The 25,750-nt window shown below is 36.6% G+C and overlaps 1 protein-coding gene across 1 annotated transcript in view; it reads right to left on the bottom strand.

Annotated features, from left to right (window-relative positions):
- Window positions 1-24,972, bottom strand: part of LOC142343294 (acetylcholine receptor subunit alpha-like) — a 34,204-nt gene extending 9,232 nt beyond the window's left edge. Inside the window, exons 1-5 of the mRNA XM_075395102.1 lie at window positions 23,610-24,972; window positions 18,264-18,528; window positions 11,643-11,929; window positions 10,892-11,103; window positions 3,319-3,428 (exon numbers count right to left, since the gene is read on the bottom strand). Of these exons, the coding sequence (XP_075251217.1) occupies window positions 3,319-3,428; window positions 10,892-11,103; window positions 11,643-11,929; window positions 18,264-18,528; window positions 23,610-23,942 (1,207 nt within the window). The 5' untranslated portion in view covers window positions 23,943-24,972. The remainder of the gene's footprint in view (window positions 1-3,318; window positions 3,429-10,891; window positions 11,104-11,642; window positions 11,930-18,263; window positions 18,529-23,609) is intronic.
- Between the last annotated feature and the right edge of the window lie 778 nt (window positions 24,973-25,750).

The raw sequence follows: 25,750 nt of genomic DNA, 5'->3' as shown, positions 1-25,750 counted from the left end.
GCAGTTTCCTAACATTCGTTTGTTTTTATTTTATTTTCAAACAAATTTTGCATTCATCAACTTCAGTTAAAGTAACTTTTTAAAATCACTTTAATATTCACAGACGTGATATGTTTACATGCAGGTGATACTAAACCAATCATTACACTATCCGTGCCTAATTTTGTAGAAAATAGTTTGAAATGAAAAAAACAGTTTAACCTAATGAAATATCCTCAGATTTTTTGAATCCGGCAATGATCTTGAACACAGTTCGACGGGAACTACAAGAGCGGGTAAAACCGGGATGAGGTGGCCAAAAAATGAATTGAAAATTTTGGTCTTGGGGTACCCCCAGAGGCGTTAAATATATAGTCTGGATGTTCGGCTATAACAAATCATAAGTCCACTATGTGGATCATGAAGTCAACAAAGACGCATTAATTTGATTCATAGTCTGACTACTTTGGATCGTAGTCCCGCGGCATCGAATCATAAAGCTGCTAATTTGAATCAAAAAGCCAATTTTCAAAATCAGTATTTTTTGGACCTACTGAGATAGTTAGGGCCTACTGAGATAGATAGTAACACAGCATAAGCTCCAAAAAAACACAATCAATAGTGTACAACATCAAGCTATAAATAGCTGAAAGCAAAATGATACTTGCACAATTCCGAACACTCTTCATTGCCAAATCGGAGTCGCGTTTCCTCCACTGTCTGTTCCATTGGAACCTGCTTGTCTTAAATTGCCCAATTGCAATAAACCTTACAAAATTTTGCACATATGCGCACAATTGCAAATAATGTCAAAATTATCTCAGCTTCTGATCATGGTCATTTTTTGCCTTAATAGTATGGTGCGATTATGGTCGCACAGTTTGAAATCGTCGCCGCAATTTTGTTTCATATTCTGGGGGTACCCTCACAGGCGTTAAATACATAGTCTGGATGTTCGGCTATAACGAATCATAAGTCCACTATGTCGAGCAATAAATCCACAAAGACGCATTAATTCGATTCATAGTTTGACTATTTTGGATCGTAGTCCCGCGGCATCGAATCATAAATCTGCTAATTTTCATCAAGAAGCCAATTTTCAAAATCCGTATTTTTCTGGACCTACTGAGGTAGTTAGGGCCTACTGAGATAGATAGTAACACAGCATAAGCTCCAAAAAAACACAATCAATACTGTAAAACATCAAGCTATAATTAGCTGAAACCAAAATGATAATAGTTGCTCAATTCCGAACTGTCTTGATGGCCGAATCGGAGTCGCGTTTCCGCAAAGGTCTGTCCCACTGGAACATGCTTGTCTCAAATTGCCCGATTGCGATCAACCTCGCAGAATTTTGTACATATGCGCGCAATTGTAAATCATGCCTAAATTGTCTGAGTTTCTGATCATGGTCATTTTTTGTCTTGATAGTATGATGCGGTTATGATCGCACAGTTGAAATCGCCGCCGCAATTTCATTTCAAAGTCGGGAAATTCTGAATAGACATGAAAGATCGCCAGATAGAAAATCTTTGTAAAACTATTTCTTTGTATTTTGAGCTAATTCGAGGTTATTCGAGTCATGGTCGATTTTTGTCTGTATCAAGCAGTTCATATTTCTAACACCTAACCCCGGGAACTGATAACTTTGAATTCTCTTAAAGTTTTGCTTGCAGACAAAAATTTTAACCATTCGAGCAACAAGACAATGGTTTTGAAAATTTCGAATGCCAGCAATTTGTCAATGTCTCTTCATAATTTAGATGTTAATGCAATTCACCAGAGGGAAATGAAGAAATTAACTCAATATTTCTATTTTAATTTTTTTCTATCTTTCAAGTTAAATTCTGCTACAAAAAATTGCAAATGTGCTTAACGAAATAATGAATACAAATAGGTCTGTCGGAAAAGAAAATAATTTTCATTTCTTAAACACCGATGGAAAAATATCTAGGTAACTCTACACAAATGTTGAATTGACTAATAGAAAATTTTTGTCAAGGTTATTTTCATAATTTGCAAATTCAGTTATGTACAAAAACCGTGGAAGGGTAGTTTGGAGGCAACAATGATTGAATAAATAAATGAAGTGCTCAATGTCTTGTTTAGTTTATGTTTTCCAGCTTTTTCATGTTTCACAATGCGTATATTAAAAGAGCATGAATAACAAACAAAAACAAAATGATTGGTCTGTTTCTCTCAATCAATCGCCTGACATTTGAAAAATTGGAAAATTTGGAAATAATAGGCAATTTTTTTTCACACAACATGCGCTAATAATTGCAATTCAGGCAAGACCTTGATGTTGCGCTGGATTCTGCTCTTCGTTGAAATATTAAACAAGCAAAAGGATCTTATAATAACACTATTAAGAACCTAGGCTTTAGAAATTTACATTCTGCAAAATTGCTTTCAGTTCTTCTCTAAAGGTTTTCTTTGGCGTGCAACGTAAGACACCATTCGAACATTTTTCTCTGAAAATGACAAAAAAATTGTTTCCAAATTTTTGAATAAAAAGCCCTTAGAGCGGCAAAAGTTTTTAAAGTTTTTAAAGTTTTTACTACATGAGAAATGCGTATGAAGCAAACGGCGTAGCTCTCCGAAAAAATGGCAATAACAGCTCAAATCAAACATAAAGTAAATTTTAGTGACAAAATGATTGATTCGAAACATTATTTAAAATCTTTGTTTTCACTGCCTCCTAAAAACACTGATAAACTTGAATTAGATAAAAAAAAGCATTGTCATGACAAAGCTATGCTCAAAAGAGCTATTAGAATTTTGTTTGTTTTGAAGTTTCTCTAGATTCGTTTTTGTTTTACTGTGATTATGGTTGTGTTTTACTGATTTCGATTTCTGTTAATTTTTTCCGGGATCAATAGAAGTTTGAGAATAGTCAATGAGAAAATATTATTTTGATTTCGAAATAGCGAAAATTTAGTTGAATTTTCTCTATCTTTTTTACCATCTGTGTAAAATTCACAAAAAGTATTGAAATTAATTACGCTGGCCAAATACGCTTCCAATCATAGTAAAAATTATAAAATTGGTCATTTAAACATTTGTTTTTATTATATTTTTTCTGCAACATGATACTGTAATTTCCAAACAGCATTGATCAATTCTGCCAAAATTGGAGCTATTTCCCAATATTCTCTTGTTTTTTATTTTAGTTTGAAACCAATTTAGCATTCATCAACTCCAGTTAGTAATATCTTCACAGTGAAAATCATTAATAAATAAATTTGAATATCACAATGCAATTTCAACTTTACTGGTGTAATTATGTTTACTGAAACTATAACAGAAAACAAAAAAAGAATAGAGACAAACACTCACCTGGCTGTCCGTTGTTGGGTCCGACCCTCTCCCATATGGGAACAAACTCCTCCCCGCCTTCTGGTCTCTCCATTCGGAGAACACGGGGCATCGCTTCTATGAAAACTTGTCTAAACAGAAGAAAACCGTTCCATTCTCTTAAAATTAAAATTCTCATGCGAATTCTGGTCCGCACTCTTATTCTTTTTAATTCTTATGACCTCACTCTCTTTTTAAAAGAGTGAACCCAAATAAATCAGAATTCAAATCATATTAGATCTCAAAATACATCTTATAGTCAGTAATTTATCGCGGAAAATATTATCAGTTTGAACACGATAAAACTCCGCCGCTTGCAAAACACCCCAGTAAAAAAATGGATACTTCACAAAAATAGTTAGATTATTTCATTATCATTTGCAATAAAGCTGGCATTTTTTTCCTTTCGCTTTTTTTCTCGTTTTCGCTATTTCACTTTGATTAACATTGAAAATATATTAGGTCAAGAAGTCCAAATTGAACGATTATGTAAACCCAGACTACCATCAGTATGTAGCCTATAAATCATCAATAATGATCACTAGAAAAATGTTGATATGTCTCCTGTTTTTGAACTCGTTTTCGATTATTTCATTTTGCATGAGCTGAAAACAAACGTCAACACTCAAAAACATTCCATTCTTAAATGTTGAAAATTTTGTTTTAATTCTGAATTATTTATACATTTTCTATTCCAAAAATTATACATGAATTTCGTCTGGGGCAGTAACGGTAGATGACACTGTCAAAATTAACTACTGGAACTAATCTCAAACCGCTGCGTGAAGATCGATTGTGTTTTAAAGCCTGTGTGAACAAACCAATGGGTATTTACGCACGGATGTTGGTTTGAAAACCCTAATAAAAGATAGGGGCATTCCATTACATTTTATTTATACTGTAATAATCAATGTGCAAAACTATCAACTATAAATGCAGAGATACTCTACCTGGCCTTAAAAAAAGTTCCGACCTCTGGATCTATGTAACCAGATGTCTCAAACAAAAATTAAACGTTAATTTTTTTTTCTAAAATGAAAGCATATTCTTAAAATCAAAGCCTGACATTAAAATTCAAAGGCAATCCCTTTTTGGAAAAACATTATGAAAAACATTATCGATATATGTTAGAATATCGATCAAACTATAGTCTTAAACTTAGTGAGAATTAGAAAGAAAGTTTGACTTACCAGATTAGAAAGACAAGCAATATGACTTCGATCAAAGAAATTATATAAATCAATCGTCAAGAAATGGTGCTTAGAATCAATATTCGGTTCAAATTGGTGAATCTAGAGAACTATTATTAGAGTTAGATTAATTGATGTAAAATCTTCCCAGCATGTATTAAATGATGATCATATCTCCGGAAGTGTGAATGAATTCTTAGAAAAGTGCAAATGCATTCCATTTATGGTTCCCTTTGCGACTGATTTGCAGAAGCAAACCATATTGGGTAACCTTTGCTACCCCCAATATAAATCACGGTGCTAAGATTAGTTTTGTATCTTGACTTTTTCACACTGATAATGGGTATATATACAGCTGATTTTTGAGTCCTTTTTCATCCCCAAATTCAAATCACCATCTTGCTCTAATAATCAGATCTCTCCTGTAAATCTCTAAATTCTACTGTAAAATATCATTTTGTCATTCTCTCATTTTTGAGAAATTAATTATTTTAGTTAGTTAAAAACGCTTTTTGTTTCGCTTGCGAAAGTCCATAACCCAACAGGTTATGGGCCCTGCAATTTTTTTAGTCATAAAATTAATTTCCAAAACAAAACTAATTTGTTGTTGACAGTCATAATCCTATTCCATTAACCTTTTCTTTTCACAACTGTTTTGCCTGCTCAAACTCCAATGAATCAACAGACAGTGAAGCTGCTGACCTACACAGGAAAGGCACAGGACTTTCCAATCTGGAGCACAAGATTTGTGGCGATGATGCAGACGAAGGGCCTCTACAAATCATTACTGGGGACAGAGGAGCAACCCAATGGGCATGCGCCACTGGCCAATGGGGCAACCAATGATGAGAAGAAGAACCACAAGGTGCTGAAGGATGCATATGAGAAGGAAGTTGCAGACATCAAGGAGAAACGGAGCAATGTGTGGTGATATCTGGCACTGACTAGATGCAACAACCCTCATGCTGATGAGACATGACTGTGAGGGAGATGATGGCATTGAAGATGGAGTGTGGAGACGCCGACAGTGGTGACTTTAGTGGCACAGCTTGCTCGACTGCAGCTCGAGGATTCTGAGGATTTAGACAGCTTCTTCATCAGAGGACAGGAGTTGCTCACAAGGCTACAAGAAGCAGGGGAAGCGGTCTCAGAGACCCTATTCAACGCCTTGGTCCTCAATGGCTTGCCAATGAGGTATGAAAGTTTTGTTATACAGGAAAGCTTCAACCCGGCAACGAACTTCACAGAGTTGAGGAAAAGGCTGCAGAACTTTCATGAGAGCACGGTGCAGAGACACAAGGGACAAAGTGGCTCAGTGGCACTGGTAGTGAAGCGTGACTTCAAGAAGGGACCCAAGAAAGGAAACTGCTTTGTTTGTGGGATCCCTGGACACTTTGCTAAGGACTGCAGGAAGAAGGAGACAGCACAATGCAGCAAGTGTGGTGAGAAGGGTCACCTAGACAGGGCATGCAAGAGACAAAGAGATGGAGGCAAACATGAGTCAGTGGCAATGGGTCCAACATTGGCTACACCAGACGAGGAATGCTGGGCAGCTCTTACCCAGTGGAAGACAGCAGGCATGCTAGTGGACAGTGGTTGTACAGATCACATAGTGACGAACATCGATGCGTTCCTCGACTTTGTGCCCATTCAATCAGTGGTCAGAAATCCCAACGGAGAGGCTTCCAGAGTGGTGGGCAGAGGCTGTGTGAGGATCAGCATACCCTCAAACAAAGAGGAATTCCAATGCGAACTCAAAAAATTCTGTGTGTGCCGGACTATTCTTCAAACCCTCTATCAGTCTCAAGATACACGGAGTGGGGACATAGCTTCACTTTCGAGAGAGGAAACAGCTGCATGAAACTCCAGAAGGGAACTCGGGTAAAACTAACACAAGAAAATACTTTGTTTTGCTTAACCTGCAGTGTTCTAGAATTCAAGATGAGTTCGAACAGCGTGAAACTTGACAGTGCAAGGAAGTGGCACAGACGATTGGGTCATTTGAATCAAGCGGATGTGGTCAGGAATGCACCAGAGACAGTGGGGGAACTTGATGATGTATGCAATGTGTGTGCATTGGCCAAGATCACAAAGACTCCAGTACCAAGAGTGGCAGAGACATAAGCAGAAGAGAAGCTGGAGAGGGTGTTCACAGACGTGATGGCACCTTTCAGAGTAGAGTCACTGTCAGGATTCCGGTTCTGCATAGTGTTTGCAGACCAGTACACGAAGTTTGTGTTCGTGGAATTGCTTAAGGCAAAGAGTGAAGCATTGGCCAGCCTGAAGAAAATTGTTCTCAGTGTGGGCACGCCCAAGAAGCTGAGGCAAGACAATGCGAAGAAGTTTCTCTCAGAGCAGTTCGTTCAAGACGTACTGCTTAGATGCAGGCATTCTACAGGAGAAGACCATACCAGAGACGCCACAACAGAATGGGTTAGCTGAGAGGTGCAACAGGACACTGCTGGAGATGGCAAGATGTTTGCTCATTGACTCAGGACTTCCCAAGATGATGTGGGGAGCAGCAATTCTTCACGCAGCAAGGATCAGAAACTTGGCTGTGAGACGAGGAGAAGAAAAATGCCCAGCAGAGCTGATGAGAGGTATAAAACCTGAGCTTCCAATTAGTAAATTATCTATTTTTGGTTGCACAGTCTTCATGAGGGAGAGGCACAGAGAAGTCAGCAAACTTGAACCCAAGGCACTGGAAGGAAAGTTTGTGGGTTACACTGAAGGAGAAAACGGATACCTGGTGTACATACCCAACACACGCAAGGTAATGTCAGTTCGAGATGTGATCATCAAGGAGTCTGAAGTGGGCTCAATCCCTGACAACAAAGAAACGGCTGACCTACTAGATGATGGGTCGGAACTGGGAATCTGGCTCCCAGATGACGGTCATCAAGACGATGACAACAGAGAACGACAGGACACATCTACTGCAATAAAGGAGGAGTGGCATGACGCAGGGAGCGTGAATACTCAAGAAACAACACTGAGACAACAGGCCTCGGATGTTGGAGAAACAGCACTAGATGAAGGATCTACTGCAACAAGAGGGAGTCACAGAGACTCAGAGTCACTGGAAGACAGTGACACAGAAGACTTCTCACAGTTAGAGACAGTTGGCTTCAATGAAGATGCACTGGAACACGCGGACAGAGCAGAGCCCAGACGAGGGACACGAGCAAGGAATGTTCCGCAATTTTTTGGAGAAGTCAGGACCCATCTTGCTGTGACTGAGAGCGACTATGTGGAACCAAAAACAGTCTACGAAGCCAAGCAAGTTGACGATTGGGACCAGTGGCACCGAGCAATGAAGGACGAGGTCAAGGCACTCCAAGACAACGAGACTTGGAACCTAGTGAGACCACCCACAGACAGGGACGTCATACCGGGCAAATGGGTCTACAAAGTGAAATTGGGACCCAGTGGTCAAGTGGACAAGTACAAAGCGCGCTATGTGGCGAAAGGTTTCAAACAAGTGGAAGGACTGGACTCCTTTGAGACTTTTGCGCCTACCTGCAAGCCAGAGACATTCAGGATTCTACTTCAGCTATCAGCGAAACAGGGCCATGTGATGCACCAATTTGATGTCAAGACTGCTTTCCTGCACTCACCAATCGAGGAAGAAGTGTATCTGGAACAGCCACAGGAGTTTGTAAAACGCGGATCAGATGGGAGAAGTTAGTATGTCGACTAAATAAATCAATTTATGGTTTTAAACAGGCTGCTAACAATTGGTACAAAGAGCTGGCAAACTTCCTACTGAGACAGGGGTTCACCAGAAGCAGGAACGATCACTGCTTGTTCGCAAGATCAGAGGCAGAGGATCACAACTTCATCTTGGTCTGGGTTGACGACATCATAGTAGCATCAAGAAGTATGACAGTGGTCTCGGATGTCAAGAAGGCACTAGAAGCAACCTTTCACATGGAAGACAGAGGGAGACTACACTGGTTTCTGGGTCTAAGAATCAGACGAGAAGAGGGCAAAGTCACAGTCGACCAAGAACGCTACATAGAAACAATGCTAGAGCGGTTTCAAATGGATCAATGCAAACCCTCAAGAACTCCAGCTGGTTTGAATTTGAAACTTCAGACAGCACAGAACGGAGACAAAGAAGTGGACCAGAGGATCTACAGAAGCTTGTTTGGATCACTTCTGTATCTGGCCAAACAGACGTCATGTTCACAGTCAACATTTTGTCCAGACACATGAATGCACCTACCAATCAACACTGGATGTGCGGAAAACGACTTCTGCGATATCTTCAAGGTTGAAAAACTTTAAAACTTACTTACACAAAAGAGGCTAGTTATGATTTAGTGGGGGAAAGTGATTCAGACTGGTCTGGAGACGTGAACCACAGAAAATCAACAACGGGCTATTACTTCAAGCTCAACGGACGTGGCGCAGCACTCAGCTGGGGTGTCAAGAAGCAGGCCACAGTTGCTCTTTCTTCATCAGAATCAGAATATCAGGGCATGGCAGCAGCAGTTCAGGAAGCAATCTACATGAAACAACTTCTAGAGGATTTTGGCATCCAACAGAAACGTCCAATAGCAATTGGAGAAGACAACCAAAGTTGTATCAGACTCTGCCAAAACCCAGTCATGCACAAAAGGAGCAAGCACATCGAAACAAAGGTCCACTTCATCCGGGACAAGACGGAGGATGGGACTATTTTAATTCATTACGTCCCTACAGACAAAAAGGCAGCGGACATCTTCACAAAGTCCTTTCCCGTTTCGAAAGTGGAAACATTCAGAGCAGTTTTGATGGGAACAGACTCTACGCAATCAGCTCAAGTCTGAGTGGGGGTGTTAGAATATGGATCAAACTATAGTCTTAAACTTAGTGAGAATTAGAAAGAAAGTTTGACTTACCAGATTAGAAAGACAGTCAATATGACTTCGATCAAAGAAATTATATAAATGAATCGTCAAGAAATGGTGCTTAGAATCAATATTCGGTTCAAATTGGTGAATCTAGATAACTATTATTAGAGTTAGATTAATTAATTTAAAATCTTCCCAGCATGTATTAAATGATGATGATATCTCCGGAAGTGTGAATGAATTCTTAGAAAAGTGCAAATGCATTCCATTTATGGTTCCCTTTGCGACTGATTTGCAGAAGCAAACCATATTGGGTAACCTTTGCTACCCCCAATATAAATCACGGTGCTAAGATTAGTTTTGTATCTTGACTTTTTCACACTGATAATGGGTATTTATACAGCTGATTTTTGAGTCCTTTTTCATCCCCAAATTCAAATCACCATCTTGATCTAATAATCAGATCTCTCCTGTAAATCTCTAAAATCTGCTGTAAAATATCATTTTGTTATTCTCTCATTTTTGAGAAATTAATTATTTTAGTTAGTTAAAAACGCTTTTTATTCCGCTTGCGAAAGTCCATAACCCAACAATATACGTCGGACAAACGAATTTGGCGCGGTTTTGGATTAGGTAGTAAGATTCTGTATGCTTCAAAACTGCCAAGATTTGCACTTCAAATTATGAATGGCCTTTTCAGTAGTTTTTATGAATCACGCGCTTAGAGACTATAGTAAGGCTCTAAACCTTACAATTTAATGCCATTGGTATTTGCCTCTCCACTTCATCCTCCTTGTCAAAGCAAACATTATTAAGAAAACCGACTAACGTCCGGTGATTTGCTCTCAAACGACCGTTGAGCGGTTGGCTTTGTCAGTAGCTAGCCACGGTATAGTGAAACTAGCTTCAGCTTAATTGAAGGGGCCTGAGGTGAGCGCATCGGGGGTGCATTGGGTCTGATGGGGGACAACAATTGGATGGGGGCAACAACGGGGGATGGGGCAACTGTGGGGGGAGCAACGGTGGGAAGTCTGTTTTTGGCTGCACGGGGCCCTTACGGCCTGAACCATGTGCAGGGGTGGGGATTGGGGAGGGGTGAAGTGAGAGGGGGCAGATTTGGAGCGGTTGTGGGGGGGGGGGGGTTGTCATCCTCTAAGGACCGCCTTTCACACCATAAGTATAAGTCCCCAAAACAGTTTCTGAGAACACTTAATGCTCGCTGGGCGCTGCCTGTTTATCCAGTTTGTGAGGAAGAAAAGTCAAATGGGTCAGACGAGAATTCGGTCAGGCGAAAAATTGCATAAAAAAGACCGACAGGACGAATATAATTGCTAGAAACTTCGCTTGAGAGCAATTAACAATTCGTCGGTTAGACGACAAAACTGACAGACAAAAAATTGGCTGCACGAAAAATCGCATCATATAAGAAGAACAACAGGAATGTAATTGATACAATTTTCCGTTGAGATCGAATTAAAAACTTTTGGGTATTTTGATCCAGTGATATCAATTTGTAGCAAAACAGACCTGATCCATTTGGGCATTTTGGTGTTTCCTGGACCCCTGTTGTAGACGTTGAGGATGACAACTGAGAATATGAGGGATAGAGTGACTATGATGAGGGTGAATAGGAGGTACTTCCCAATGAGAGGAATGACAAGGGAAGTGGCTGGCATGATATCTGCTATCAACAGGAGGAACAGCGTCAGTGCCAACAGCACCGAAATCGCCAACGTCACCTAAATTACCAAATGAATTGTTTATAGACGTCAATAATGACATTCAAGATCTGATGAAGAGCTTTGACGAGAATAATTCTGTTTGATCACGACCAGGTCGAGGTTTTCTTTCAAAATCGCAAATCAGACCCTTACGGATCAAAATCTCTTATGATTACACCTATCCAGACCATAGAGATCTATGATTAGACTTTGGCTTTGTGATGCTCTGATCATATGACTGAACGAGGACCTCGATCTGGATAACCGAACTGAAATATTGTTTTTTATCAGAGTAAAGGTTCTTATGCTTCCAATGGGAATTACTGGAAATTACTGGCTTAAATACAGGCTTAAATTACTGGAAAGTTTCCTCAGTTGACGCTAATACTTTTTCGATTAAAAATTTTACAAAAATTTTCTGCGGTGCACAGAAGTTAACTAATTACGTGTAAATTTCACTTTTTTATAATTTTACCATTAACTTTTGTAGTTTTGAAGGAATATCTTCAACAAAACTTATTGATAAATTGACGTGGAGAACCAAAGTTAAGCCCAACCTTTTCGCCCTCCTCGCAGGGCACGTAAAACACAAGCACAGTTAGAAACGAAATGAGAACGCATGGACCAATCAGAGTCATTGTGTAAAAGAGAGGTTTGCGTTGGAGGATGACGTAATAGGTGATGTCTGCGTAGGCGACTGCCCCACAGCACTCCTCGTATGAGATGATGTGTTTCTGAGAGGGAATCCCAATAATCTCCCACTCCCCACTTGGTTTCAACATGCTCATGTCTGCGTGGGAGTAACTGGTCATGTCTACTAAATTGGTATCGTGTGTCCAGGGACCTAAAACAAAAAAGGAGAACATTGCCGACCTGGGTTACCACTTCTTAGTAATCATAGATTTCATCTTACATGATTTCAAGTATCATATAAGATTTCAAACAAACAAGGAGGCTCGGTAATGTGCGTTGGCACATAAAGTTCCGACCCCGCTCATTCACATTTTTGGCATAAATGTCTACCAAATGAGGAACAGACAGAAAACCCCAAAAATTCAAGTTTTTTTTCACAAAAATGTGTATGAACAAAGAACGCCTCCAACGCAAATAACTCAGTGGAGTAAAAAATTCTGCATTAGATTCATGAGATCAGTAATTATTAAGAAAGCAAGTCAAGACGAACAACAAAATCAAACAACAATAACAACAAACATTAATTACATCCAAAACTTTATGTCCATTTAAAAAAAACTTGCCAACCAGCTCAAAATAGCGTCGGATAAAGGTGAAACTAAACAAAATAACTTGTATGTCACTAGAAAAGATATGAACCACTCAATAAAAAGGCTCGTTAACAATTAGGCAAACACGAACAAAAAAAAACAAATGGCTTAAATTTTTAAAAACATTTATTTTAAAGTAAGGAAAACTATTAGATGGCAATTGAAAACATTCAATATAAGTATGATCACACGCTCCTCTATAGGAGGGCATTAAAACCTGTCAATAATCAATTTTTTAAGTGGTTATATGAAGAACAACAAAGAGAGACAAAAAAATGAAATTCAATTAAAAATTGCGAGAAAACGCTGTCGAAGCCTTAAAACCATATTTGGCCCCTCAAAATATGTTCAATTGAGCCTTCTTCGAACGACAAAAATGTGGTGTCGGTCTTCTCATTGAAGAGAATAGGTAACAATTAAAAAGAGAAAAAGGGCAAAATTAATTATTACTTTTTTTTCGAAAACAGTTATTATCAAAGTCCTGAAAGCGATTAGATACAAAATGTAAAAATTAAGCAGGTTCGCCTATTCGTCCAAAAGAAGTGCTTAAGACCTGTAATAAGTCAGAATATGTCTTACGTCTGCAAGAAAGCGTTAGAAATAGACAAAAGTTAAAAATTAGTTCACTTTTTAATGATAAAAACCTTTTACTTTTTGTGCGAAAAATCCGTGTCGAATCCAGTAAATTCATAACGAATTCTTAAAAAAGCATTAGATTTTTTACACTTGCACCTTTCCTCGACAACAACAAGGTCATATTTGACCTGTTATTAGCGAGACTAGGTAAGAAATAGACAGAAAATAACAAAAATGAGTTTTTCAGAAAATAAAATTTTTTTTTGTTTTTGAAAACAACTGTTTTCAAAGTCATGAAGGCCATCAGCTATCTACTCAAATCAGAACAAAGACTCATTTATTCCTTCATGAAATGCCAATGAGACCTGTTTTTATCCAGGTAGTTTCATACGATTATAAAGACAAAGTAAAAACGACAATTAAAGACAATTGTAAAAACTTAATTTAAATTCTTCGAGAATGGGGTGTCGAAGCCGTTAAAACCATATGATATGCCTTTAAAGACTTTTATGTCATCAATTGTGTCTTATTTTGAACCGCAATAATGCAATATGTGAACTGTCAATAATGAGATAATGTGAAAAAAAAACGAGAAAAAAACGTGAAATTTGGCCGATACCTAAAAATCAAAAAAATTTGTGATATCGAGTAGTGTCGAAGCCAGAAAACCATATCATAACGCATGAAACCGCAAATGTTTTCAAATTTTAATTAAATAGAAAGAAGCTGATGAATAACCATGCTTTTTTGCTGACACTAAGCTATAAGTTGGGGCAAAGTCCAATAAGCTAATGTTCACTTAAAAAGCAAACATTTTGAAAAGTCAGAAGGACCAAAATCTTTCGTCTAAAGACAATGGATAGAAACATTTGGAACTGCCTAGAAAACCATCTGGGCCTACCTACAGTGAGCTTTGATGTGAATTGTTCTTTTCTTTAATAAACATAAAAAGCTCTTAATCTTTTTTTTTTAAAAAAATCGACTGATTACAATCCGAATTCTTTATTGATTGTAACAGTCCAAGATTGCAACAAAACCAACCCCGCTACTGCTGTTTGTCCATTTAGAGCACGCATTTGTTTCAAATGCTTCAGATCTAGATAATTTGTTAGTTATGCTGCGTTTTTGATTATCATAGAGTAAAGTTAGCAAAAAACGGAAAAACTTTGATTCTAGACTACCTTCAATGGAAGTGGAAATAAAACTAGCTGTCTTTGCAGTTAACAAGGATTGTGTTTGCGATTTTTGGGGTGTGTACATTCTGAAAATTTAATCAATGTGGCCTAATGAAGCTTATTTCGGGCAATTTTTGATGAAAAAGGCTGAATTTTGAAATATTTAGCCAAAATTTTAGCCAGAAAAACTAAATGAAAAATGTCAACAGTACTTTTTCTGTCTCTAAAAATAAAATTAACACTACTATTAATAACAATTTTTACAATTTTTAGAAAATCCGGAAAATGTGAATAAAAACATCGGAAATCCGTCAATTATTCGCAAAACTTTAACTATCGATAACTCCCTGTAAAATAAGAAATTCAAAAAAATCTTTTTAATTCCAAATTATACGCTGGAGGGGCTTTTTAGTGATACCATTCACAACTCTGTACGATGAATATTTCGATCGGTCAAAATTGACTGAACAAAAAAACCATTTGAGTATATCGTTCCTCCCCCCTCAAGTGGGTCGGAACAGTCATACGCTATATCTCAGTACGATCCTTATACGATTACCATGGAATAGATACATTCAAATGTGACCGCAGAGTTCCACAGGATCCCTGTTAAGTTTTCGCGGGTTTTCTACAAATTCCACACCAAAACTTGACAAAACCTAATCGAGTTGAGAGATAACGATTTTTACAGTTTTGTTATAAATTTTACAAATACGTACGTCATCGATAATTGCCAAATTGAAAGACTTTTTTTCTAAACTTAGCATCACTTTTTTCGTTTAATTTAGTAATTTTTTGATTGACTGCAGCTGGTTAGTTTCAATTCAATTCAAGTCACTTAACGCGGTTCCAGTGGAACGTGCAAGAACTTTAAAACCTCAATGTGACAATTACGATTACTAGGAAATTTTGGTACCATATTTTGCGATAAATACCCGATAATACCTGATAATCATATATCTACCTTACTGCAGATCAAATTAGCGTCACAATAGACAGTGAATGTTTGATCATATTTTAAAACGTGTATAACCAGCAAATCATTCAAACTATAAATGACCGTGTGTGATGCCTGGGAGTTTTGTATCACTGGCTACCGGGGAAAACGAATAGCCGATTATTTTGAAGAAACAATTCAGTCAGAGCAACCCACCCCGACTTTCACAATTTCAACATAGGGAGTCCCGCTGCAGTCCGGGACCAATATGACCTCTGATCATAAGTTCGTGCGCTCAAAATAGCCGTTGATCACACTTTTTGCGCTCCATCAGAGGCTAATTTGAGCGCAAGAAGCCAATTCAGCGCGCATTTCAGTGTTGTTCACAATTCAGCGCGCTCAAATCCGGTTCTCATCAGACTGTTCATCGGTCTCTAATCAGTCCAATGTCCTGACTTAGTTCAATCTGATTTTGTCCCAGATTATGTAATTCGAGCGGCAAGCTCGCAGGTGTGCGCTCAACGTTGATTTGATCAGAGTCGCTTCGGCGTCGGACCTCGACCTGGACTTGAACAGAACCCACCGTTGCGTAGTCATACAAGGATTATATAGGATGTTATAACAATCATACATTATGTCCCATTACGATATCTTCTTTTGATTTCAAGGAAATCATTCATGATCCTTGTATGAAGTCAAAGAAAACATAAATGATCGTTGTAACTTTTCGATGGAGAAATTCATATGAGAAGGCTTAATACGACGACGAATATTGACAACAGTTTGTATGAAGACATATATGATCATTGTACGACTACCAGAATTATTATATATGACCTTCTATGGTTACTAAGAAATCACATATGACCTAGTATGGTTACTAAGAAATGATATATATTGACTGCTGCTGGTTAATTTCAATTCAATTCAATTCAAGTCATTTGATGCGATTCCTGAAGAACGTGCAAGAACTTGCAAACGTTAATTTGGAATAACGATTACCAGGAAAATCCGGTATAATTTGTACAATAGTTAGACCTGAAGCGCATATCTAACATATTGCAGGTCAAATGAGAGTCATAATTGAGAATTTCTAGTCATTCTTCAAAAACTTTGGATCCGCTTCTGATTAACAACAAATCAAACAAATTAAAAATGACCATCTGCTATGACCGGGAGTTTTGTGTGAGTGGCAAGCGGTAAGCCGACAATACTGAAGAACCCATTTATTCACAGCAACCAACCCTATTTTTCACAATTTCAACATAAATTTACCCTTTGTTGCAGTCCGGGACCAATATGAACTCGGATCATAAATTCCTGTGCTCAAATTGGCTTCTGATCATAGTATGGTGCGCGCAATCAGAGGATAATTTGAGCGCAAGAATCCAATTCAGTGCGCATTTCAGTGAAGTTCACAATTCAACGCGCTCGACTCCGCTTCTGATCAGACTGTGCTAGAGCAAAATAGTCTCCGATCAGTCCAATGTCATGACTTAGTTCAATCTGATTTTGTCCCAGAATATGTAATTCGAGAGCCAGGCTCGCATGTTTGCGCCCAAAGTTGATTTGATCAGCGCCTCGGAGTGGGACCTCGACCTGAACTTGAACAGAACCCCCAGTTGCGTCGTCATACAATGAACATATATGATATCAAAAATTATACACTATGTCCCAGATCAATATCTTCTTTTGTTTTCAAAAAATCATTCGTGATCCTTGTATGAAGTCAAAGAAAACATAAATGATTGTTGTAAATTTTCGTCGGAGAAAAACCTATAAGAACGCCTATTACGGCAAAAAAAGATTGGCAGCAGTTGGTATACGACCTGAATGAAATCTGTTATGATACTCCTAAAACTAATAAAAAATCTTATATGACCTATTTTGGTTACTAAAAACCCTTTATGACCTACTATGGTTACTAAGAATCATATATGACTTATTATGGTTACTAAAACTCAAATATGACCTATTATGGTTGCTAAGAATCATATATAACATAATATGTTTACTAAGAATCATATATGACCTATTATGGTTACTTAAAATCATATATGACCTACTATGGTTACTAAAAATCATATATGACCTACTATGGTTACTAAGAATCATATATGACCTATTATGGTTACTAAAAATCATATATGACCTACTATGGTTACTAAGAATCATATATGACTTATTATGGCTAGTAAGATTCATATAAAACATATTGTGGTTACTAAAAATGAAATGTGGCCAGTATGCTTACTAAGAATCAGATATGACGTAAATTTTTCACTGTTTCGACCCCTATACTGCACGAGTGAGAAAAATGAAGTCAGCAAAAAATAACCTTTGAATGCTCTCTTACGGTGCAAAAACCATTTCAGGCCATTTTAGGAATTCAAATTTTTTTTCAAAACTTGAAAAAAATTTAAATTTTTCCCAGTACGCCTCACATGGTAAATGCGTTGAATACGTTGATTTAATGTGAGATTTCAGCTAAATTCAACGCAAAACGTGTAACCTCACATGGTAAATTCAACCTCACATGGTAAATGCGTTGAATACGTTGATTTAATGTGAGATTTCAGCTAAATTCAACGCAAAACGTGTAACCTCTACGCTAAATTCAGCGCCAAATATGTAAGATCAATGCTGATTTCAACAAAAAATTTGAAAGATCTACGCTGAATTCAACGAAATATATGCAAGTTCTGCGGTAAATTCAACGCAAAATATGTACGATCTACGCTAAAATCAAAGCAAAATATGTAAGATCTACGCTTTATAAGGATTGCGGCTCCTAAGGAAACCAAGGTACTGTGGCAAAATGGTAGAAGAGGCAACAAGCAAGCAGGAGGTCAGTAGTTCGAGTTCCATACGCAATTGGACGTTAATAGTTCAAGTGAACGCTTTGATTTTTTGTAAGATCTACGCTAAATTCAACGCTAAATATGTAAGATCTACGCTAAATTCAACGCTAAATATGTAAGATCAGCGGCAACTAGCGTTGACAAGTCGGAAAATTCACCGCCGTTTCTTACATAATTTTGCGTTGAATGCTTTGAATTTTTGTCAGCGCTAGTTGCCGCTTATCTTACATAATTTTGGCCATATTCCTCGGCCCGGGATTTTTCACAGAAGATCTGAGCGCGATTCAAGATCATATTAGAATTTTGTAAAATGACCAACCCGGGTTATAGTGATCAACTTACTAACCTAACTTCATGTTACAAATCTGTTGATCGAATGGGAAGAATGTGACATCTATTCTGCAACTGCTTTTGTAAATGGATGGAGGTCGCCATGACACAGTCCCGTTGTAGTAGATCCAGGGTTTGGTCATGGTCGTGATTTGGTAGCTGCCATCTGCATTGTTGTACATGGCGATGTCTGGCAACCAGATCCAGTCGGCTGGAACTGTGACCATGTCTATGTTGTCAAAGTCTTCTGTGTTCCAAGAAAGCTGCTCGTCTGTCCATGACTGAAAATAGTTTTCCAGTAAAAAGAATTTCCAGTTTGACTGATTCCTCAAAAAACCTGAGTGTTGCTGCAAAATGAGGCCACTTTCTTAGAAAAATGCTGTTCAAAGCTGGTGACTATTTTTGTGCCGCGACGGATTGATAGAAAGGGAATAGGGTAGGGGTGGGATTAAGAGTAACAGCTAGACTGCAACGGGAGGTGTTCCTAAAGTCGCCCCCAATTGCAGCCCCAATATTTAAAAAACTGACTGACATTGGTCAGTCTCATGCCCACAAAATTCAAAGATAACCCGAAGACTCCGAAGTGGACTCTGAGTAAAAATTGTCGTAGACCTCTCATAAAACTACAAATTCGACACCGACAAAATTCAAAAACAAAATCAAAGGCAGATCTATTTTTTTTTAAAATATCGATAGGTTGCGAATTCAAAACATTTAATCTTGACAGCACTTGGAGATAATTCTTTTTCAAACAATAACTTATAATCAAAACAAAAGTCAAAGCAAGAGGAAAATACGACGAAAAAATTTGTTCACATGAGACGCTATTCCTGTTCCATCAGTTACTTCTCACGTGACAGACGAGCCACTAAACATCAAACGAAGCACAAATGCAGACAAAAAGGAAGAAGCATGTTTCAACATCTCTGTAAGGATAAGTCGGTGAATAACTTGGTAACTTGTTGAAAAACTCGGAAAAATTTTCAAAAATTTACACCAAAAAACTGTCCTTAAAAGCATAGGAAAACAAAACCTAAGAGTTTTTAAATGAAGACAGAAACGGGGTAATTTTAACAAAACAATATTGATGTAATGAAAAACAGAAAACCAACAAAACTACGCGAAGGATTAATTGCAAAGAATAAACAGTATTAATGGTAAAACAAAACAATTTAAATGGTCAAATCACATTAATTAGCAAATCTCAAAGGCCCAGCAGAAATTTATATTCTTGGAAAGAAATACTCTTTATTCCACCAACTTTGGAACAAAATTGAACCCAAACAGTAGTTATGTTTTGTACATTCGCACTTATGCCTCCATTGTACTCTTTTTGAATTGGCCAAACTGCAGAAAGCGGGAGACAATTCGGAGAATGAAAAATTTTCTGTGTTGATCAACACAACGAGAGCTTTATTGAGCACATTTTGCTTTTTTGTTTTTAACTTGTCCAAAATAACCAAATTTTGTTGAATAGAAGTTTCAAGTGCCGTGAAATTGAGTGATCGTTGAATGTCTTACAAAAAATCAAAACCGAACTCGCTTTGATGGAAAAGGAAACACTAAAACAAAAATCGAATGGCCTTGAAAAGCAAAATTGGGCGAGTTTTTATGGTGAAAGTTGTAAAGTATGTAAACGCGATTACGAAAAAATATAACGCCCCATTTTTCTATTGGACCTCCTTTACCATCATTAAAGGATCTGTTGAATACTCTTTTTTTTTAAAAAAATGAAAATTTTAGTTTTTATCAATATCCGATAAATTGTTCATGTTTGAGTCGATGATTTACGTTATTCTCATAAACTGTGTAGCAGGCCAATTGAAAAATAATATAACAATACTTAGAGAATCATGAGTGAGCGACTTCAGAAAAAGTATTATATCTATTTGAAGAAGAGTACGGAATCTCTTTTGAATGCAATTCTAGGAAAAGAGAAATTTTAGCAGTCCATTGAAATTTTTCTGACTGTCGAACAACAATTACTGATTGAAGCAACAGTAACTGTGATATTGTTCTTTGATGAAATCAAACCATAAGCCGTGCCTGAAATTAGAAACATCGAGCATATAACGTTCTTAGAGGAACTTTGACTTCAAAAATAAAAAGCAATCAATTGGCAATCGGTTTTTCTTAATTCGTTATTACAATTTGTAGATAGTTTAAGGGACTTTCTCTGCACAGGGTCAACCAAAACTTTGAAAAAAATTTTGGCTGACAAAAGTACAATTTAGCTGAATTGTGATTTGGACACTTGCACAAATGTCGACTAAAAACTGCACCAGCCAAGAATTTATTAATAGAATCCGGATAAATTGCATAGCGAATTTTGTTTGCCCTGCCATTTAGTTTTTCCAAAAAATATTAAGTTGTTCCAGACATTGAAAATATCGGGAAACTTACTTGAACTACATTTGTTGACTGAAAATCTGTATCATTCAAATTCAAAAATAATTTCCACTTGATTTAACTCACAACAATGTATATTCGAACTAGTGAAGAATTATGATTTTTGTGCTAGCTCTTAGAGCGCCCAAAGCCCTTTCTGAGCCAGGAAGGTAACTAAAATAGCGAAAAATGTAATTGACTTTTTGGTTTGACTAAATTCCTGCTCCATCATTTCAATCGTTTTGTGAACAAAGCGTAATTATTTGTCAGAAACCTGTGATACCTTTGGGCACAAATTTCTCAAATTAAATATACAAATTATTCATGCATGATTCTTGAGCAATTTGTTTTGAACGTTAAAAAATAATAAGCGTAGAAAGAAATTTCACCCTCAAGTCCATCCTCGGCTTTCGCATAGTATTGTTTTTGTTATCAACTTGTTTCTTCCATTTAGCATTTTAATTGTGTGTTTTTCAACAAAAATAGGCATATTGCTTCATGCTGCCATATTTTTGTAAATTGCTATTTTCTGCCCCAAGGTTGCAAGTTAACATGTTTTCTGTGAAAGATAAGCTGTTTATTGCCACGCTGTTACTTGTCTTAGATTCAGACCTAATGCGATAGGAATAATTGTTTATGGTGCAACTGCACTCACGTGTGACTCTGTAGACTTGGTCTGCTGTTTGCACAGATATCCCAAGACTTAGATTTCATTTTTAAAATGTAGGTTTTTAAAGATCTTTTAATATATTGCCACAATCATGTTGCAGTTTGAGCGACAACAAACATTACTCTCTAACTACACTTTGTATAAACGCTAAATATTTTTTGTTTTTATTCTCCAGTAGTTGCAAATTTGGGTAGCAAAACTCATAGAAAAACTCAGTCCCTAGAAATTTTTTTTTGCCCTGAGATATCGCAAGTTTTGTTTCATCGCTGCCAAGCTAACACTAAGTCTTGGGTTTCCTTATCACAGAATGGTCAAAGACTTGGACTTTTTCTTGGCAGCGTGACCAAATGCGTGAGACGTATCTCCGCAGAGAGCATTACCACTTGATTTAATTCTCACAGAAAAACCTCAGAGGTTGAAATGTCCATTTTCAAAGACAACTATTGCGTACATTATTAAGGCATGTGTAAATTTTAACCTCAGCATCTTTTCACAACAACATAAATCAACAAAAATCTGAAGCTCAAAAATCTATTTATGATATAAAGTTTCTCAAATATTGACTGTAAAAGGCAAACAGTTCTCAAAAAAATTTCTTTTTCTTTAAAACAGCTTTGTTTGCCGACAGTGGAGTTAAAGAAGTATTGGTAACATACGAAGACTGTAATTCCTTTGAAAGTGATTTTTGAACCACATTAATTGAAGTATATAAGTAGCATATTGTCTGCTGATTGTTGCATGAAAAAAATTCCGGGAAGCAAAATTTACACCTCAATTGTAAATCTACGGGCAAATATGAAGAACAAATTATAAAACTGCAAAAACCGAAATCGTTTTGAGAAAAAGTATCGGAAAATATGAAACAAAAAGGACGCCAATGTCGCAACATATTATAAAAGCGAAAAGCAGGATCACCCAGAACTAGAGAACTTATTTGCTAACCAAATAATATTTTATTTGTTGTTTCTAACATATTTAAAATAATTCTTAGTTGTAAGTAGCTTCTTAGTATCATAGCTTTTATAAAGATTCTCAAAATTGTGTTCAAAATTTGAAAAATTGAAAAATACTTCAAACATTTTTGAATGACCCACACTGAGTTCTGATAGAAGTATGATTGACAATGCTATTCAAAATTTTACAAGATTTTAAGATTTTATTTCAAACAAAATTCCTTAAAAATATGAAATGCCTCATAATCTAACCAAAAGTGGTAATCACGTCTATGAGCAAAAGTTTAATTCTGGATTGTGTAATGCCCATTAATTTTACTAATGGAACTTTTTATAATTTTTTTCTGTCTATCAAAAAAGCATCAAATTGAAAGTCATCAATTTGAATTGATATTTAGGATTTTTAAGAAAATATGTTTATATCAAAATCAAAAGTCCTTTTTTGCTCTAATGTGCTAAAAAACTGAATCATATGATTGATTGATGATCATTAATCGTTAGTTCGAACAAATAATATCTCACTGCAAAATGAGAGGAACATAGCAGTGTTCCGCTATTCCACATAACTGTCACACCAAATTCCGCCTATTTCTTCGTCGTATTCACACTTTCCGCTCATCTCCTACATTTTTTAAACAACAAATAACCGTGCATTCGAAAGGTAAGAAAAACAATTGAGAGCCTTAAATATTTTTAAAACACATAGCATCAGACTCTTGAAAAATTTTCAGGCAGAGTTCAATCATTTATTTTTTTTGTGATTTGGTCATCTATTTTGAGGCTCAGAAATAGACAGTTGTATAATATTCTACTATTTTTTCGATGTTATTTCATATCTTTGTAATGTGTGAGTGATTAAATGTTTCTCCACTGATTTTTATGTATTTTTTCTAACAATAGATGTATGCATTTTTTTATGCGGGACATTTTATAATTTTCTACATCGAAGATGTGTTCAAAAAACTAACTTTTTTAGATAGAACGGACTTATTTCGCAATTAGAAAACAATGTTTTAGCGTTAACTTTCTCAAGGTTGAAAGAGTGATTGTTATTCTTATATTATTGTTTAGTTGAGGTCTCAACTGGGATAACATGTTGTTTACAACGCAGCTTCTCAACCAGAAAAACGGCAAATTTGTTTGGATTAATCTGGTCAGATTAGATCCCTAATTAGACGAAACAATTATAATCCACAGACCAAACAAAAATAAACAATGGTAAACATGTAAACATCTAGTATCCTTCAATCTTATAAACTGTGGAATATTGATATGGACCATTAAAGAAGTTAGTTATAAACTATGGACTTATAACGGACCATTAAACAACTTATGGGCCGCGGGCGCTTACCATGTGAACAACACATTGAATGGCCATAACTTGGTCTTTTTCAACTATCGTCTGCAGTTGTAACACGCCCAAATTTAAATTGACACAGACCGAATCCTTGTGGTCCTTGACTGGTCGCACCCTGGAATTATAATGTTTTTCCTCGAATAAATACTTGAGCAGTTTATCCTCATCTCTGCTACAGTCCACCTGTTTAATCCAATCAATGCTTGATAGAAATGTAAACATAAACAACAATAAAATGCTGGAATTTTTATACGCGAGTGAACAAATTAGCTGTGTGATAATTTGGAAGTTGGTAAAAGTTGTGTTGCCGAAAGAAAATAACCCCATGATAAAGTTTAAGAGCCTGTTAGTAATGTGAATATTCTGTGACGGCTCAAAATAATGGAAAAAGGATCGATATGGAAACAGGGGTGCTAATAGTGTCCGTTTCTGCTAGCAATTTCATGTCTCTTTTTATATCAGTAATTTTTATTCGTAGTAGTTTTTTTTGGGTAAATATTATTTGTGTAAACGGTAACAGCATTTTGGAAAAAATTAAAGTTTGCAGAAACTTATATTTTAAGCTTCATTTTGACAGCAGTTTTAGTAAAGTTAGATTTTTTTCAAAACTTTTTTCGAAAAACATTTTTAAAAAAGTTTTCGGCTGTTTCATATTGTAAAACGACAATAAACGATATAAAGAGTCATTTTTATGAACAAATAAGGCTTTTTATAAATGTTCATTTATTTCACAGAGAAACAATAACACAGAACAAAATAGATCGCATTTAGGGCTCTGTAATTCGTCCGGGCAAAATGTAACAACGGAAAACTGGTAAGCAAAATCAGCGAGAGAAAGAGAAATAGGTGGGGGTATATTTGTGTTGGGTGAGATAGAGATCGTGATAGGAAAATTTGTTCATGTTGAGTGTTTATATTGTTTTATTAAGCAGGGAGCTGCCAATAAAGCACCCCATTGCACCAACCACCACCTCAAGTCATTCTGGTTAGTAGTAATAATGGCTAGTTAGTAATAATAACTGCTCTGCCTTTTTGCTGCTTACTAATAAGTGTCTTTCTCTCTTTTTCTCTTTCAATCTATACCTGTTAGAAAGTTCGCGAGCTGAAGAAAAATATGTCTGTGTAATTTGTTATGTAGCTCTAATTCTTCGGACCCGGGTTATTTATCCTAGGTTCTATGGGCTATCCGCGGGAATAAGTGCGGGGTTAGTTACTCTTTGTTAAACTCATAGCAAACATTACGATATACAAAGCATAATATACGTTATTCTTGCCAACTACAAAAGCATATAATAAGTCACGGCAACCGGGTTTTACTGGTCTTTTAAATTGAAAAGGTAACTAAAGGACTCTATTTTGATCAGAGAGAGGTAAAACCGATCCAAAGACAAAATTGAGAGGGGGGCTTAAAGTTGAACAAATGTCGGTTGTAACTGTTCTTTATTTATTGCAAACTATATAACTTACAAGGTATGTTATGGCTCTTTAAAATTCCTAACGGGTGAATATCCTATATATACCTGAGTGTATTTTATGAACAAATCGCAATTTTAAGGACATATATCAAACGCGAAATTGCCCGTTTTTGGGCAAATAAATTACTCCAGACTTATTAGTTCAAAATTGCAATATCCTCCTAAAAGCTTCAAAGACTTCAAAATGGAATTTCGTGATAGGCTGAAAATAAGGGAATGTTTTGAATTATTGTACTAATAAACGATAAATTTGTCTTTATACTCTATCAATTTGTTAGCATGTGTTTCTTTCATGTCAATGTCTTTACCGCGGGTAGATCACTAAATTGTCTTCCGACAAACGGACCCAAATATATTTAGAGCCCACTTTTGATAGCCCAAGAAGAGTTGGGGGGGGGGGGGGGGGGGGGGGGGAGATTAGAGGCAGGAACTAATACAGTTCATACTTTCTTGGTATCAAATTTATGAGAGCAACATGTGGGCTGGATTGCTTCATATGCAAACTTCGAAAAAAATATAGTAAAAATTAAAAAAAAAAAAATAAAATTTTTGTTCGCATAACTTGTTGTTCTATTGTTCTTTGAAAAATTGTACCCTTCCTTAAGAACTTGTTCAAGTGTATTCTACAATAGCAGATGTATTCTCCAATTGTTTTGTAAA

This window comes from Convolutriloba macropyga, chromosome 7, assembly GCF_964194025.1.
Source record: "Convolutriloba macropyga chromosome 7, txConMacr16.3, whole genome shotgun sequence".
Taxonomy (NCBI): domain Eukaryota; kingdom Metazoa; phylum Xenacoelomorpha; order Acoela; family Convolutidae; genus Convolutriloba; species Convolutriloba macropyga.
This window is presented reverse-complemented; position numbering and strand designations above follow the sequence as displayed.